The sequence below is a fragment of the Acomys russatus genome, chromosome 16, assembly GCF_903995435.1.
Source record: "Acomys russatus chromosome 16, mAcoRus1.1, whole genome shotgun sequence".
Taxonomy (NCBI): domain Eukaryota; kingdom Metazoa; phylum Chordata; class Mammalia; order Rodentia; family Muridae; genus Acomys; species Acomys russatus.
Genome location: NC_067152.1, coordinates 13,697,190 through 13,712,849, shown reverse-complemented (window position 1 = coordinate 13,712,849; position 15,660 = coordinate 13,697,190). Strand labels below are relative to the sequence as shown.

Here is a 15,660-nt window from a genome sequence, read left to right as displayed (position 1 = left end):
TTTATTATTTGTGTCTCCTGCTTGGCCAGATTGTAATAGGCACCTTCAAGGACAGGACAGAGATGACTAGCTAACATCCTCCGTGGTACCCAGGAGGTCTTGCAGCTTTAAATAAAGAGCGTTAGTATGCTGTCCATGTGACCACGCTGCAGGGCCCGAGCCCTTCCCTCCCTCCCTGGCCATTTAGGCACCCTCGCTTCTTCAGACTGGCACCTTTTCCTTTTGACTAGGGAGTGACTTTCCAGTGCCTGATAATTGACTCATGTGAACACAGTACCTTCATGTTGGCCCAGGAGGATGAGCACCAGATTCGTGTGGCGGGGATTTCAGCGTCTGCATCTCAGCATTGAGAGCCCTAAGAAAGGGATCCTCAGATAGGTCAGCCAATGAACATCGAAGACGCAAAGAGGAAGTTTACAAATATGAGTGAAGGTCAGAGATGGTCAGCATGCGAGTTGCTGTCTCTAGAGGTTTGCTGAATGAGAGACCTTCTCAGCCCCCTCAGTTCACAGAGCATTAGGGACACCATCCTCTGTGGGGCAGCCTGTGGAGTCTTTCCTGGCTTGGGTAGGGGCAGACCGGTTGGTTATTCTAATCTAGTTATATGTTCTAATTCTGGGGAGCCAGAAATACCAACAGTCTTTTGTTTTGGTTTTGGTTTTGGTTTTTTTCAAGACCAGATTTCTCTATGTAGTCTTGGCTGTCCTGGACTCACTTTGTAGACCAGGCTGGCCTCGAACTCACAGCAATCTGCCTGCCTCTGCCTCCTGAGTGCTGGGATTAAAGGCTTATGCTACCAGGCCCAGCTCAGGAGTCTTTATTGTGTGTGTAGCCTTTGCCCTTTAAGTAAACACCCCATGTGCTCTACCTGCGCCCCCCCCCCCCCCCCCCGCCACACACACATGGTTTTACTATGTAGTTCTGGCTGTCTTTGAACTCATGTAGATGCAGTCTGGAACTCACAGAGACCCACCTGCCTGTGCCTCCCCACGTGCTCTACTACACCTGGCTCATTTTTTAGCTCGGGCCTTTTTCTGTAGTTCAGGCCAGCCTGGAGTTCACTGCTTTCCCAGGGTTCAGCCTCCCCTTCCACATGTTGAGGTGACCTTTTAAGTACCGGATCTGACTTCATAACTGTATTATTCAACTCTCCAAAACCTAGTCCCTGAAGGTGTGTAAATGCAGAGGCCAGAGACAGGAATATGCTAGTCCAGTATACGCTAGACAGCTGCCACGGCGGGAAAGAACGCAGTCACCAGCCCCCTTTAGTTTGTACAGCCAACCCAAGCACAATTAATTGTAAGAAGTAAAGCCATGTACATTGATAACGCATTTCAAGGAGGAGAAGGAGGTATTGCCCATTTAGGGCTGAAAATGAGACACAGAAGCCAAGAGATGGGTGGGGAGATGCAAAGCAAAGTTATATATAGAAAACAGAAAGGGCAGTTGAAGGAAAATGGACACTGTCATCATCCCATTGCACAGAGGAGGAACTTGGGACCAGAGACACTCGAAGCTCATGACAGGAATTAAGTGCAGCTTGCTCAAGTACAGTCATGTGTCAGCGGAGTATTCTGAGAAGCTTGGCCCTAGAAGATTTCAGCATTGCACAGACACCACAAACCTCTACTCTTAGGGAACTGCTATTTACACGAGCGCGCGCGCGCGCACACACACACACACACACACACACACTCTTTGAGACAGTGTTTTATTATATATCTGAAGTACATGCCAGCCGACCCGACCCAGCCTTACTTCTTTCATTACACGAAACTGCCGAGTGTTTAGTCCATTGGTGCTTGATGCTGACAAGAACTTCAAATAGGCAGCCCAAAGAATGAAAATAGCACACAATCCAGCGCTGGAAAATTCAGGCAGCGCTGAAGGAAAAGGCCTCACTCAGCTCATTTGAGGAATTTTGGCAGGAGCCGTTGGCTGTAGAATGGGTTGACGCAGAGGCGGTGAGTTCGCTCTAAAAAGCACTGGGATTCGGTTGTAATTTGGGCAAGAACCATGCGGGTCTATAAAATAAGATAACGACCCAAGCCCTTGGAGGGCTTCCAATGCACTCACAGCACAGCCCACGACAGGGGCTTTCAAGGGACCGTGGTTACTGGAGCATTCGCTGTACAAGTCCCAAGCAGTCTCCTAATCCTTCTTTGCCAAGGAAAGGATTTTTTTTTTTTTTAAGGAGCTAAAAAAGCTAAAAGCTAACTTCTTAGCTTTGAATTATTTATTTCAAGTGTTGTGAAGTAATCATTCAGTAGTGAGCTGGAAAAGCTGGTTTTAGTCTGGGGCGCACAACATTCCCTGGGTGGTCCTCAGCCAACCTTAAACATTGTAGGTCCATAAATCAAGTTTTTTGTTTTCTTCTTCGTTTATTCAAGAGTGAACGAACTCTAAAGCGTGTTCACTGTAACACGGCGCATAGGAAGCTGTCTGGTAAGCCAGAATTCGAGTTCATTAATTTACAGTGGTGTGCTTAATCCTGGAGGCTTGGACTGTGTGTTATCTTCCTTGAAGGTAAACTCACTTGAGCGAGAGAATTAAATTTAGACCCTTGTAAATATGGCACCAGAGCAAAGGCGTTTGACTAGCCTATGAGATTTCATCAGTCCTGACAGACTGACCCATCCCTCTTCATTAAAGAGACAGCTTTCCCCAGGGAACATCTGCTGGGGAAACCGTGGGGCTTGGAGTCAGAAGCCATGGGCCTTACATCCTGCCCTTGACTTATACAAGCTGTGTGAAAGCTGGGAGGTTCCTCTGGGCTCTGGGCATTGCTCTGTTTAGGAGGTGGAGTCTGTAATGTGCACTGTACATCCTGGAGCCTGATATACACGTGTTTGAGACCAATTCCTTTCTTCTTAGGAAGCCATGCATACAGGGCTGTCCTCACTCCATATTCATTCTCCCCCAGATTTTAAAGCCACCTGCCTCGGGCTGGAGAGATGGCTCAACCATTAAAAAGGCTGGGCTCCCAACCAAAACTATAAAGCCAACTGCCTGAGTCGCCATGTGTTGTTGTTTGGCCCTCAACCACTCTGTGTTTTCTGCATCTGTAGAGTGGGGGGTGGGGGGGCGGGTAACTTAACTTTCTCATCTGTATTGCTTAGAGGACTGTGTTCAGATCACAGTTTGAATCCTGCACGGCACATAGCAAGTGTCACTTATTTTGTGTGGCTCTCTCCACCATGTGTCCTAGGAATGGACTCAGGTCATCAGACTTGGCAAGCACCTTAACCTGCTGAGCCATCTTGCCACTCCCTTCAGCCCTTCTAGTGAAGCCCTTCAGTCTCATGTGTTACCTCTCTCCAGCTTCACTGCAGTAATAGTTTAAAAAAAAAAAAAAACCATCTAGGAAGGGCTGTTTGCTATAGAGCACGTGGCTTTAGCTTATTCTTTAGGAGTCTGTTGGTTTTAACCAAGGACTCCACAGTTATCTTTAGTGCTCTAAGGGCATTCCCTTTACAAGTGCCCCATTGACTTTGGGAGTAGGGGCGCAGACTGAAATATAAGTCAGCGGATATTTTTATTTTTATATTGATTTATGTATACTTGGAGCGTGGCAATAGCATTATCTCTCTTTTTTTTTTTTTTAAATATTTATTTATTTAAGTATATAGTATTTCACCTTCATATATGCCTGCGTGCCAGAAGAGGGCACCAGATCTCACTATAGATGGTTGTGAGCCACCATGTGGTTGCTGGGAATTGAACTCAGGACCTCTGGAAGAGCAGTCAGTGTTCTTAACCGCTGAGCCATCTCTCCAGCCCCGCATTATCTCTCTTTAGATAATAGCAGCTCTGAATTATTTTCAGAGGCCCCATGACTTTGAGAGGAACTTGAGCTCCAATATCAAATAGGTTTTAGTTTTATATTTGAATTGCAAAGGGCCCAGTGGTGACTGGCTGCTGTGACATCGTTTCCACTGTCCCCACTGGCCAGTTCAGAAAAAGCCGCTTTCCTAAGCAAGGCCTTATGAGGGTGACTGGCCAGCCTTTGTCCTTGGGGACAGGATGTGTGAGTTTGTGCATCCTCTACCCTATCTCACTAAAAGGGGAGCATTTGCCAGGCCTTACTTCTCTGTGGGTAGGGGGAGGGAGGGAGGGAGGGAGGGAGGGAGGGGTGGCTACAAGCTGGCAGATCTGTTTTCTCACTGGCTGGATATGTTTACATTGGCATCTTCCACTCAGACCCACTGCCACAGACTCAGAAGCTCAGCAGAGAACAGCCACAGTGGCCAAGTCCATCGGAGGCCCTAGGACCGCTGAGGGAGGAGCCTGTGGGGTCTGAGCTTGTGTATAGAAGGGAGTCTGGGAGGCCTGTTGGCGCAAATACTCCAGACCAATTGTGCCTAAAAGCTAAAGTTGTGTGAAAGGAAAGGCTGCACTCCTAATATATACACACATGCACTTATTTGTCATGCCATCCCTCTTGCCTGGTATATTGTGGAGGAGGCACTGTTTTTAAACCCTCTGCTTATGGGTTCCGGAGGCTGAAAAACAACTTGTCCAGGGATGTGCAGCTAGTGAGAGCTGGTTCAAGGCTTCCGAAGCACCAAAACTGCCAGCCTTCTCTATCAAACACAAGGCAGAGGTGTCTGTGTGAGCAGGGCCACCACCTGTCCTCGGCCCAGCCTTGAAACTACAGGTCACATGGGTCAGCAGGACCAGATGTGTGAAACCTCTGTACAGCAGATAGTTCTTCCTTTAGAACCAGTCCCTTCTGCCCTGCCTTTGGTGTGCTTAAAGATCATGAGGGCAAATGAGACCCGTAGGCCAAAGGCATGGAGAAGAGACCTCCAGGAAGCCATCTTGCAGAAGATCCTTTCCTCTTGTTTATTTGACTCAGAGTCTCCCTCTGTAACTCTGGGTCACATGGTACTCAGCTACACTGAGCTGTAGGCAGTTCTTCTGTTTCTGCCTCTGAGGTGCTGGGATTACAGGCATGTTGAGATACCAGGCTTATCACCCCTGAGGTCTCTAGATCCCTATGTGAGAGCTTTTGGTAAGTCACGAAGATAACACAAATGGCTTTGTTTTTTAATCCCAGTCTTTCCTGGTGACCTATGTCCCAGTGTGGAAATCAGTCAGGAAATTCCTCTGTAATTAGCCCATCTCCCCTGTTTCCATGTGAGTCCATTTCCTTTGGTTCTTATTGTAGAGAAGATGGGAGAAATCCCCTGCGGTAGTCTTTCCTCTTAGCTAAGCTGCACTTACCTTCTGGTTCTGTTCACTTCTCTATTGCTCATCGAGGAGGAAGTCCAGGCAGGATCTAGCACTGTTTCGCTTGGGTTCCAGCCCTTTACAGTGACACCTATGGTTTTATTACCTTAGAAAACTTCATAGACATTAAAGATAGACAGAGAAAAGAATGAATAATAGGAAAATGGCTGACCTGACCCGTTCTCATAACATGGTACATCTGTTTCCTGCTGGGTAACGGGTGGTGCCAGCCAAAATTCCAAGGGTGGAAAGGAGCCTGGCTACCAGAGACCGAGGCGGGAGAGGGAAAGGATGGTTGATTGCTGGTGATGGGGGATTTCTGTTCTGGAATTAGTTAGTGATAATGATTGTACAATCTGTGACTATACCAAGATCCACTGAATTTATATTTAAGACATTTCCATCCTTTTTTTGTTTATTTGGTTTTGTTTTTCGAGACAGGGTTTCTCTGTGTAGCCTTGCCTGTCCTAGACTCGCTTCATAGACCAGGCTGGCCTAGAACTCACAGCGATCCACCTCTGCCTCTGCCTCTGCCTCCCGGACGCTAGGATTAAAGGTGTGCGCCACCACTGCCCGGCTCACATTTCCATCCTTTTTATGTCTGAAGTTTTTGGTTGTCTTTGTTGTTGTTGTTTTGTTTTTGAGTCAGAATCTTGTATTCTGGCCCAGGCTAGTCTGGAACACAGTAGCCTTGTTGTCCTTTTTTGTGATGACACTTGAGTTTCCAACAGGGGAAGCCTCACTTGTTGTCATGAGAAGAGAGAGGCCAGAGAGATCAGTTGTTAAAAGCACGTGGTGCTCTTGAAGTGGGCCTGCATTTGATTTCCAGCACTCACTTGGTGGCTCACAGCTATCCATAGCATTAGGTTCAGGGCATCTGATGCCCTCTGGGCACCAGGCACACATACACACCTGGACACATAAAACACTCAGACACATAAAAACTATTCTTGTTAAAGACAAAAGGATCAATATCGCCAAAGAAAAAGAGACTTGAGGAATTTTTGTTTTGTTTTTGATTTGTTTTGTTTTGTTTTGTTTTGTTTTGTTTTGTTTTGTTTTTCCACACAGGGTTTCTCTTAGTAGTCCTGTCTGTCCTGGACTCACTTTGTAGACCAGGCTGGCCTCGAACTCACAGAGATCTGCCTGCCTCTGCTGGGATTAAAGGTGTGTGCCACCACTGCCTGGCCAGGCTTGAGGAAGTAATTGAGTGAGCCTTTTCATCTCTTCCTCAGGTTCCTGAAAAGCCCTGAGTAAAGACAGAAACTTTCCACTCAGGACTTGACTGTTACTGCTGCCCTGGGAAGCAAGGCATGAAGTGAGAGAGAGCCAAGAGAGGCTCACATAGCAGTAAGGCGGGGCTGCACACTCAGATTTGGAGCCCGAGCCTTCTGGGGTGGCTTGCTCCTCATACCCAGAGGTTACACCCGCTTCCCGAATCTCTGCATTCTGCTCCTCCACCCCCGTTACAGCTGTGCACTGCCAAGCCAGAAGCCTGTTTATTTTACTCATTTTGAGACAGGGGGGTCTTGCTGTGTAGCTCATGCTGGCCTCGAACCTGCATTCCTCCAGCTACAGCCTCACAAGTGTTTGGGTTGCAAACGTGCACCACCACGCCCAGTGCCAGCAGCTGTGCTCTAAAAAGGAGTTCCTGCCTTCCAGACTTCCAAGAGGGCCAGAAATGACTGGTTTGGCTACCAAACAGGAAACTCAGAGCCCTTTCCGTTTCTTTGAGCTGGCTGGAAGGGCTGGGCGCAACTATTACTGTACTTTAAAGGATAGAAGAAAAGTTTTGTATGGTTTGAAAGAAAATAAAACAAACAAACAAACAAACAAAAAAACCACAACGACAACAACAACAAAAAACCAACCCTTTTGTGAAGGCCCACACACCAGCCTTGGTTGACAACACAACGTGGAAAAGAACTGCCTTGTTGCCTGGCATTAATGACAGCAAACAGATGTGTCTGGCAGTCTGTTTGGCATTTCCTGGTCTAAATTCTATTTGCTTCATTTTAATTGCTTCCTCAGCTCCCTTTCAGTTTCCTCACCTTTAGTACCACCCTCACCCAAGGGAACACCAGGCTGTGCCAGGTTGTACTGGGCTGGGCTGGGCTGGGCTGGGCTGGGCTGGGCCCCACAGGATACAGTGACCCAGCCGGGCTATTCCTGTCTATGTCTATTTGCAAGAGGCCTGTTGTTCAGTGTCTGTTTTTCTCATCATAAATGTTGAGTTGGCAGAGTCCCCAGGGTGGTGGAAGTCACGGTAGAAGAGCGTCCAGACTTCTGCCTCAAAAATGCGGCTGGATGTGGGTGCCAGGCTGAGGAAACTGAGGGTGGTAGATGCTGCTTCTAAGGGTATACCTGAGGAAGTACACCCACCAGGACAGCCCTGCCTGGGTCCTGCACCCTAGGCAAGACCTGGATTTCTGCCAGCATACTCTGACCAAACGTGCCCAGAGGAACTGTCCTGGCATACCTGCGAGCCACCTTTGAGCCTAAGGAGATTGTTTTCTTTGCCACAAGTCCTCCCATCAGCCCCTACTCTCTAGGAATTTTCATCTGTGTTAGGTTGGAAGTAGCTACTCCCTGAAGCAGGCGGGCTTCCCCAGGGCAGCGACCTGTCAGCACAGTGCCTGAGCATAAGTCTAATGTACACACTCATGTACTGATTGCTATAAAGTGTGCGTGTCGTGAATATAAGCATTTTGTATGGCGTCTGGAGAGGTGGCATAGTGGTTAAGAGCACTGGCCACTCTTGGAGAGGTCCTGAGTTCAATTCCCAGCACCCACATGCCGGCTAAAGATCCAGTGCCCTCTTCTGAGGTGCGACATACAGGCAGACAAAATACCCTAATACATAAGTAAACTTAAAAAAACTCCTCCCCACCACATGAAGAGATCCACCTGTCAGATTAAAGCATATACCACCATGCCTGGCTTCTCTGTGTAGCCCTGGCTGTCCTGGAACTCACTCTGTAGACCAGGCTGGCCTTGAACTCTGAGATCTTCTGCCTGCTTCTGCCTCCCAAGTGTTGGGATTAAGCCTTGTGACACCACACCCACCTCTCTGGTCATTCTTAAAACAAAACAAAACAAAACCACAGAGCTAGGACTGGTGTTGCCTTCACCTGTGAGCTGGAGGCAGGGAGGACTGCTGCTCCTGTGGCAAGCCTCAGTTATGCACATGAGAAAAACCATGGCACAAAAGAAAGAAAAGGACAGCATGGATACACCAGGCGTGGTGCCTCAGATCTGTCATCCCAACACAGGTGGATCTCTGGGTTCTGAGGCCAGCCAGGACGACAAGAGAAACCCTGTCTTGAAAAAATAAAAACAAAGCCAGGCAGTGGCAGCACACGCCTTTAATCCCAGCACTCGGAAGGCAGAGGCAGGCGGATCGCTGTGAGTTCGAAGCCAGCCTGGTCTACAAAGCGAGTCCAGGACGGCCAAGGCTACACAGAGAAACCCTGTCTTGAAGAAAACTGGTTTTCTGAAGTGCTGTGTGCCACCAGGCCTGGTAAGTACCCTTAATCTTGGTTGTGGTGATGGCTTCACTGGTGTATAGCCCATGTAGTAGTGCACCCCAATAGTGTGTAAAGAAAAAATACGGAGGTACTCTAGTTCACCGGATAAGTCCTTATTTATGCTGACTGAGCCGAATGTCACGGCTCACACCCATAGTCCTGTCAGCTCTGGAGGTTGAAGCAGGAGGATCCCTTGTAGTTCAAGGCCAGTCTGAGATACATAGCGAGACTCTTAAAAATAAAATAAGCAGTCATTGCTGGGCGGTGGTGGCACACGCCTTTAATCTGCTGTATCCTGGGCCTTTGGGGAGACTGAGGATATGAGCCATCTGAGACAGCATGGAGATGGAGTTTGACTCAAAAGATTTATATCCAGATGCAAAAAAAAAAAGGGAAACCCACGGGGACTAAGGAGAATCCAGAACATAGGTGTTGGTTGTATGTCTTCCTGAGGTGAGAGAACAGGGTAGTCAAAGCTGAGGAGCTGTTGAGTCTGGTTGTCTTGGGCTTGGCCAAGGGCCACCTCCGTGAAGTAGCCAGAGAGGCTGCCACTAAGTGGGCAGCTTTTGTTCCCTTGGTTGGGCAGTTTGTATAAAGTCTAGGCTTTGTCCCTGGGACCTGGGGGTTCGGTGTTAGAAGCCCAGATTCCCAGAGCACTTTTTTTTGTTGTGCCTGGGAGGTCTTAGGCTCCTTGGGCTGTTTTGAGGCTGGGCAGCAGCTGGGGAACATCTGCTTGCTCCTTGAGCTGCACCTGGGCAGGAAGGCATCCAGCAACCCAGCTGTTCCTTATCAGCGTCTCCACAGGAAGCTCGCCTTTCTCTGGCCAGAGGCACTGACGCGGAAGACCTGTGCCCCTGACAAAATGGCTGTCTTCCGCCATAGTGATCTGAGACCCATCTGGTGTTCTTACCTTCCAGTCATCTGTCAACTAGATGCCCCAGATTTCTTCAGGGTTTCTTGTTCCCTTGTCTGTTTTTATACTGCCCCCCCCCCCCCAGCGCTGACTAGGATGTTAAATTGGGATACAGTTGTCATACCACATTAAAAATGCAGGCAGCAATTCGAGCACGCCTGGCTCATGTCATGCAGACAGCTCAGTGAGACTAGAGGCGGGGAACCCCGGCAAGGCAGGCCTGTGCTAATGAAGGTAGATGCCAGCTTGCACAGCAAGCCCCCGACTCCTTTTCTGTCACGTCCCAGGGCACTCCGCCTCTCGACAGTAGGGAGACCCATCTAGAGGTTGAAATGGGACTTCTCCAGTCCCCCTTAGGACCGGAACTGCTGTGGCCGATAGAACTGACCGGAAGCAAGCACCGAGTGCAGGCTCTTGTGTGTCCAAAAAGGACAAACAAATTGTCGGTCCCGGCTCGCCCTGCCCAGCCACTGTGGGAAGCGATGCCACCACAGATAGTGGAAACAGGGAAGTGTGGATTTATTCTCTCCAGTGAACTAACTCACTGTCAGGCAATGTCAAGAACGGAGGGGTATCTAATTACCTGGTGTTCTGCTGTTAAATAAAGATTGGGTTTCTCCGTGTATCCCAGGCTGGCCTGAGCTTGTGGCCAATGCTAGTGTGACCCGCTGCACCATCACACCAATCCCAGAGGTCAAGTTTGTTATGATCTGGGAGTCAGCGTCCCAAATAAGTAACATGCATGTCTAACTGTTGTATTTCAGTCTTTCCAGGGGAGCCAAGGACGAGCATACCTCTTTAATTCAGTGTGAGTATCTCTGAACGGGGCATCTATTTAGTGGGTGCAATTTTTGAGGGGCGGGCAAAGTGCTCTTCTGTGACTCAGAAATGACCTCTGCCTTAGTAATAATAGTAACAACAGTAAAATCCCTAGGGACATTCCTGTCAGCACCTTAGGGGAAGTCTTGTTGGCAGCATCTCCAACAGTGTCCCCGGCGCTGGATTTTCCCACAAGGAAGATGTTGAGGGGCCCTCTCCCAGACCTTCAGGTGGGGGGGGGGCGGCGGAGGAAGGCTCAGGAAGAGCCTCCTTCCTCCTGCAGAGGACGTCTACATGGCCCCATCCCCCCCACCCCCCTCCCTGTTGTCACCATGGGCACGTGACTCAGAGCCTCTGACTAGGATAAGGAAGGCAGAGCTCACAGAAATCCAAACTAGGAAAAGGGAATCTAGTGCATTCAGCTTGAAACAGGTGTTCTGTGAGGCATCTTAGGCGCCATCCAGTCCTCTGTGACTGCTGGGGACCCATATTAAAGCTGTGGACTTTACTGTCCCTTGTCCCTTTCAGTTACAAGATTGGAGGAGAGAGGACCAGAGGTAAAGGCACTACTGCTGCTGCCAAACCCGACACCACTAGTTGGATCCCTAGAAGTCCTTATCACTGGAGGAGAGACACCGCCCCACCCCCATTCCCAGCCTTGCCCTCACCTCCACACATGCACCACAGCATGCACGTGTCCCCCCAACCCAGCAAGTAAATGCAATATGAATTTTTTCTTAGTTACACGACGAAAAATTTGTGTCAGAAGACTTAAATCCCAAGCAAACTGTCACTCGGCGCTAGTTTGGTAAACTTGCGGAGCTCAGGCGTGCACTTCACGGCTGTGCTCCCGCTGAGGCTTTTCCATGTGGCTACCTGCGAGGGGATGTTTTTCATCTCAGTTTTAGATTGAATTCCCTCTCCCCGTTGGCTTCCCTGGGAGTATCCTTGTCCAGTCTGTTTTTGCCAGAAGCTCAGCTTGAGTGACTAATGGTGGTTTAGCCTTATGACTAACTACCCGCTCTTTCTGTCTTTGGCGTAGAGTTAATGTGGGCTGTGGGCCTGCAGAGGAGCGGGTGTTGCTAACAGGACTACACGCGGTTGCAGACATTTACTGTGAAAACTGCAAAACCACTCTGGGCTGGAAATATGTAAGTACAGCAGAGCCTGGGGTGGGGGTAGGGGGGCTTAGGAGGGATAGCGAAGAGCCTCATGGTTGAAGGATGCTTTTTTTCCGAAGGCTTCCCTCAGCCCTGTGGGCTCTTCCCATTGGCCAAGACAGTTACCCACTCCTCCACGCTCGCTCCTTCACCTGCCCTGAATGCATGTGGGCATGTATGTGTGTACCTTTATTGTAGGATGTTAAAGCAGTCTCCTGACAGCTTGCTGTGTGGTAGGGACATATCATATAACAACACTGGGAAGACGGCTCAGTCAGCAAAGTGCTTGTCCGGAAATGTGAGCACTTGAGTTCTGACTCCCAGCACCCGTGGCAAAATCTGGGAGTAGCAATTCGTGTTTTCAATCTCAGAGCTGGGGCAGAGGTGGGGCAGTCTAGCCACTTGGTGAGCTCCCAGTTCAGAAGAGCAACTTAAGATGCTTGAGGGGCTGGAGAGATGGCTCAGTGGTTAAGAGCACTGCCTGCTCTTCCAAAGGACCTGGGTTCAATTCCCAGCACCCACATGGTAGCTCCCAACTGTCTGTAACTCCAATATCTGACACCCCTACACCAAGGCACATAAATTTAAATTTAAATAAAATAAAAAAAAATAAAGAAGATGTTTGACATTAACCTCTGGCTAACACACCTTCTCTCTCTCTCTCTCTCTCTCTCTCTCTCTCTCTCTCTCTCTCTCTCTCTCTCTCTCTCTCTCACACACACACACACACACACACACACACACACGTATATACATATAACAAAAATAATAAAAATATTAGTAATCCAAACAAGGTGCTACACACTTAACAATCCCTGCACTCAAGAGGTTGAAGTGGGTAGATTACAGACCCAATGGACCACAGGAGACCCTGTCTCAATAAACTAAAATAAACAGCCAGGCAACCGAGACACAAAATGTACTGCAGAGTGATGGGTGTTCTCCCTGTGTTTGAATGTACTGCAGAGTGGTGGGTGTTCTCCCTGTGTTTGGGTCTGTATGCTTCCACAGCTACCAGCTGGTTTCTTGTTTTCCGGTTTTTTGAGACAGGGTTTCTCTGTGCAGCTCTGGCTGTCTTAGATTCTGTAGACCAGGCTGGCCTTGAACTGAACAAAGATCCGCCTGCCTCTGCTTCCAAGGGCTGGATTAAAGGCGTGTGCCACCACGCCCAGCTGGCAGGTCAGTGGGTTGGTTAGGTGAGCAGTTCCTAGAGAATGACCCAGGTTACTGGCTCTTGCTGCCAAGTCCAGTACTGCCATCACAGATGCCCCTGGGCAGGTGGACTTGCTTTTTTCTTACTTAATAGGAAACGTGCATCCCAGGCAGGCTGGGGACCCGCTAGGTAGCCTAGACTGTACTCCTTCCTCCTGCCTCTGTTCACTGATTCTGGGATGTGTGCCCCCGCGCCCCTAGGATCTGAGGAAAACTCACCCTAATATTCTTACTCCTCCGCTTCTTCCCTAAACATGGGCACAGCAAGTTTTAATTCCCAAATCATAGCACTTTTTTGTGTGTACAGACACACATGCGTGCACGCGTAGTGCCAGGGAATACTGAAGTGTCATTGGTCTCTTTACTGAAGGCCTGTTATCTGGCGTTTGGTCTTCCAGGAATATGGCGGTGTGTAAAACGTGAACATCTCTGCTTTGCTGGAAGTTTATGTTGCATTATATATAGGCAACGTCAAATGAGTAGAAGTGGGCACCGTGTGTATTGGAAAGTCAGGAATACTGCGAATAGAAATGAAGGAAGGATTGGGAAGAGATGTGTTGAGTTGCTGGGAAAGACCTTACCAAGATGGCGACATTTGAGCAATTATCCAAAATAGATTTTGTCAGGCTATCGGTTCCCTGCTGTTAACTACAGGAACTCTGAATGTCTGTGTGTACAGCGTTCAGTGAACCTGACCTTTGCTGTCCTGGTGCCTGTCGTCAGCAACATCTCTGCTCCTGTGTCTCGGTCGTCACCTTTGCTTTGGGTTACCCAGTGTCTCTTTTCCTCTTTTATAGGAACACGCTTTTGAAAGCAGTCAGAAGTATAAAGAAGGCAAATACATCATTGAACTAGCACACATGATCAAGGACAATGGCTGGGACTGACCTGATTGCCTCCACCCAGCCCAGCGTCCACGTGAATGCCATCCAACCGAACATTCTACCCACGCGTGAGAGAATAACCGAACACTTGGTTCCATCCGGTCAGGGGCCTTGCCATCAGGGGGCGTCCTCCCACCCTGACACCATCTTTTTTGGTGACTGGCCTCTAAATCCGCTGTCTCTCTGTCTCTTTGCTTTGTATCTGTTTGTGAGTTGATCTTGGCTTCTCTGTTCTAGTGTTCTTGGCTGAAAACAAAATAATGAACAGAACAGATCCTCGGCCGCGTGGTGGCAGCCCGCCTTGGAAAGGGGCCCCCAGCCCGCACCCGCAGGAGAGCTGCCTTCTGGCCTCTTGTGGGAGCAGGGGCACATGATGTGTGAGGAAGAGCAAAGGGGAACCTGAGAGCCCTGGGACTTGGGGTAGGAAGCAGGAGGGTGGAAATAGGAGCGAACCGTATCGCTCTTGGAGACCTGATAACTTTAGGCTTGAAATAATTGACTCTTTCAAAAGGACAAAGAGGAAAAGAGAAAATACCTCACGGCTGCGCTCTCTCTGATGACAGACTCCTGCCCTAACATCAAATGGATCAGGACAGCGGATTAGCACACGGAGTGGCTCTTGTGCTAGCTGATGGGTCAAGACCTTGGCATTCTGGACCCGAATTGAAGAATGTCCTGCTAGGGTGAATACAGGGATAGGTAAAAGAAATCCAAATGAGTTCTAGTGACTCTGCCCTCCGCCCTGCCCCTTCTTGGTCTCCTTAGCTGTTGTGAGGGGAAAGATGCAAGATGCAAATGCCCAGTTAGCCAGCAACACAAGATAAATCAGCGATGGAGGAAAGCTGGAAAGGAAGCAAGCAGGAAAAGTCAAAATTGGGAACTAGTCAGCAATCCCATGGGAGCAATGTAGCCCAGGAGAGGTTCTGGGAGGTAGAGTGCAGGCTTGGCACATCTTCGCTTGTTGGATGTGCAGTAGCTTCCATGGATCAGCAATTCTTTGCGCGTAGTATTTTTGGTGTGTCTCCCCACCCCACCCCACCCCCCGACCTGCAGTTCCCGCATCGTAATCTGGGAAACAGAGATCCAAGGTTCCATCCTTCATGCCTGTGTTGTTCCTAGACCTGAATGTCTTCCGTAGAGAGGAAGCTTTTGACAGTGTCATCCAGCGGTGGGGAGGAACTGCAGATTCAGCATGGTACCCCCCACCCGACCCAAGCTCCCTTGAGTTACGAATGGAGAGAAAAGTCCCTGGAAGTCTCAGGAAGTGAGAAGGAACTTACCTAAGGCACACAGTGAAGAGCGCTCTGCAGCAGTTAGCTATTATGTGGCTCATGGCCGAGAAACTATTTCCTAGGCAGAAAATAATGTTAAAATACATGAATTTTAGGTAATTCTCAACATCTCATTCTCTTAACTAAGTAGGCTGGTCCCACAGGAAAAAAATTCACCTCTTAAAAAAGCCTAATAAAAGGGTGAGCTCACAGAGATAAGAACCTATAGAAATAAGTGGTTAACCAAGGTTAAAACAGCCCACCCAGGACTGTTTCCAATTTGCATCTTCAGCAGAGCCAAATTCCCAATGCAGAGAGAGCTATGGTGGACGTGGCTTTGTCCCTTGTCCCTCAAGTGCTGATCTGGGAATGGAAGAACTGGGACTTGGCCCTGCCCCTCCGGTGATAGTGGCAGGGCAACAGAAAGCAGGCCAGCTCGGTTTAGCAGTAGACTGCTTCTCTTCTGGGATACAAAAGGATTCCTAGTAACAGAATTTTTTTTTCCCCTCAAGTCTCCTTGTCCTGAGCCCTGGCTGGCTCTTCCTCCCATCCCACCCCCCCCCGGACTGCGAGGCCAGCTGAGGCTCACAAGTGTTGAGCTCCCTCCCAGGCTCAGACTCTCAGTGACACACGTTTTTTTCC

At 49.0% G+C, this 15,660-nt stretch overlaps 1 protein-coding gene across 1 annotated transcript in view; it reads left to right on the top strand.

The window, feature by feature from the left end:
* Ypel2 (yippee like 2) overlaps positions 1 to 14,114 on the top strand; it is a 54,274-nt gene extending 40,160 nt beyond the window's left edge. Inside the window, exons 3-5 of the mRNA XM_051158221.1 lie at positions 10,437 to 10,480; positions 11,534 to 11,642; positions 13,661 to 14,114. Of these exons, the coding sequence (XP_051014178.1) occupies positions 10,437 to 10,480; positions 11,534 to 11,642; positions 13,661 to 13,750 (243 nt within the window). The 3' untranslated portion in view covers positions 13,751 to 14,114. The remainder of the gene's footprint in view (positions 1 to 10,436; positions 10,481 to 11,533; positions 11,643 to 13,660) is intronic.
* Positions 14,115 to 15,660: the final 1,546 nt, after the last annotated feature.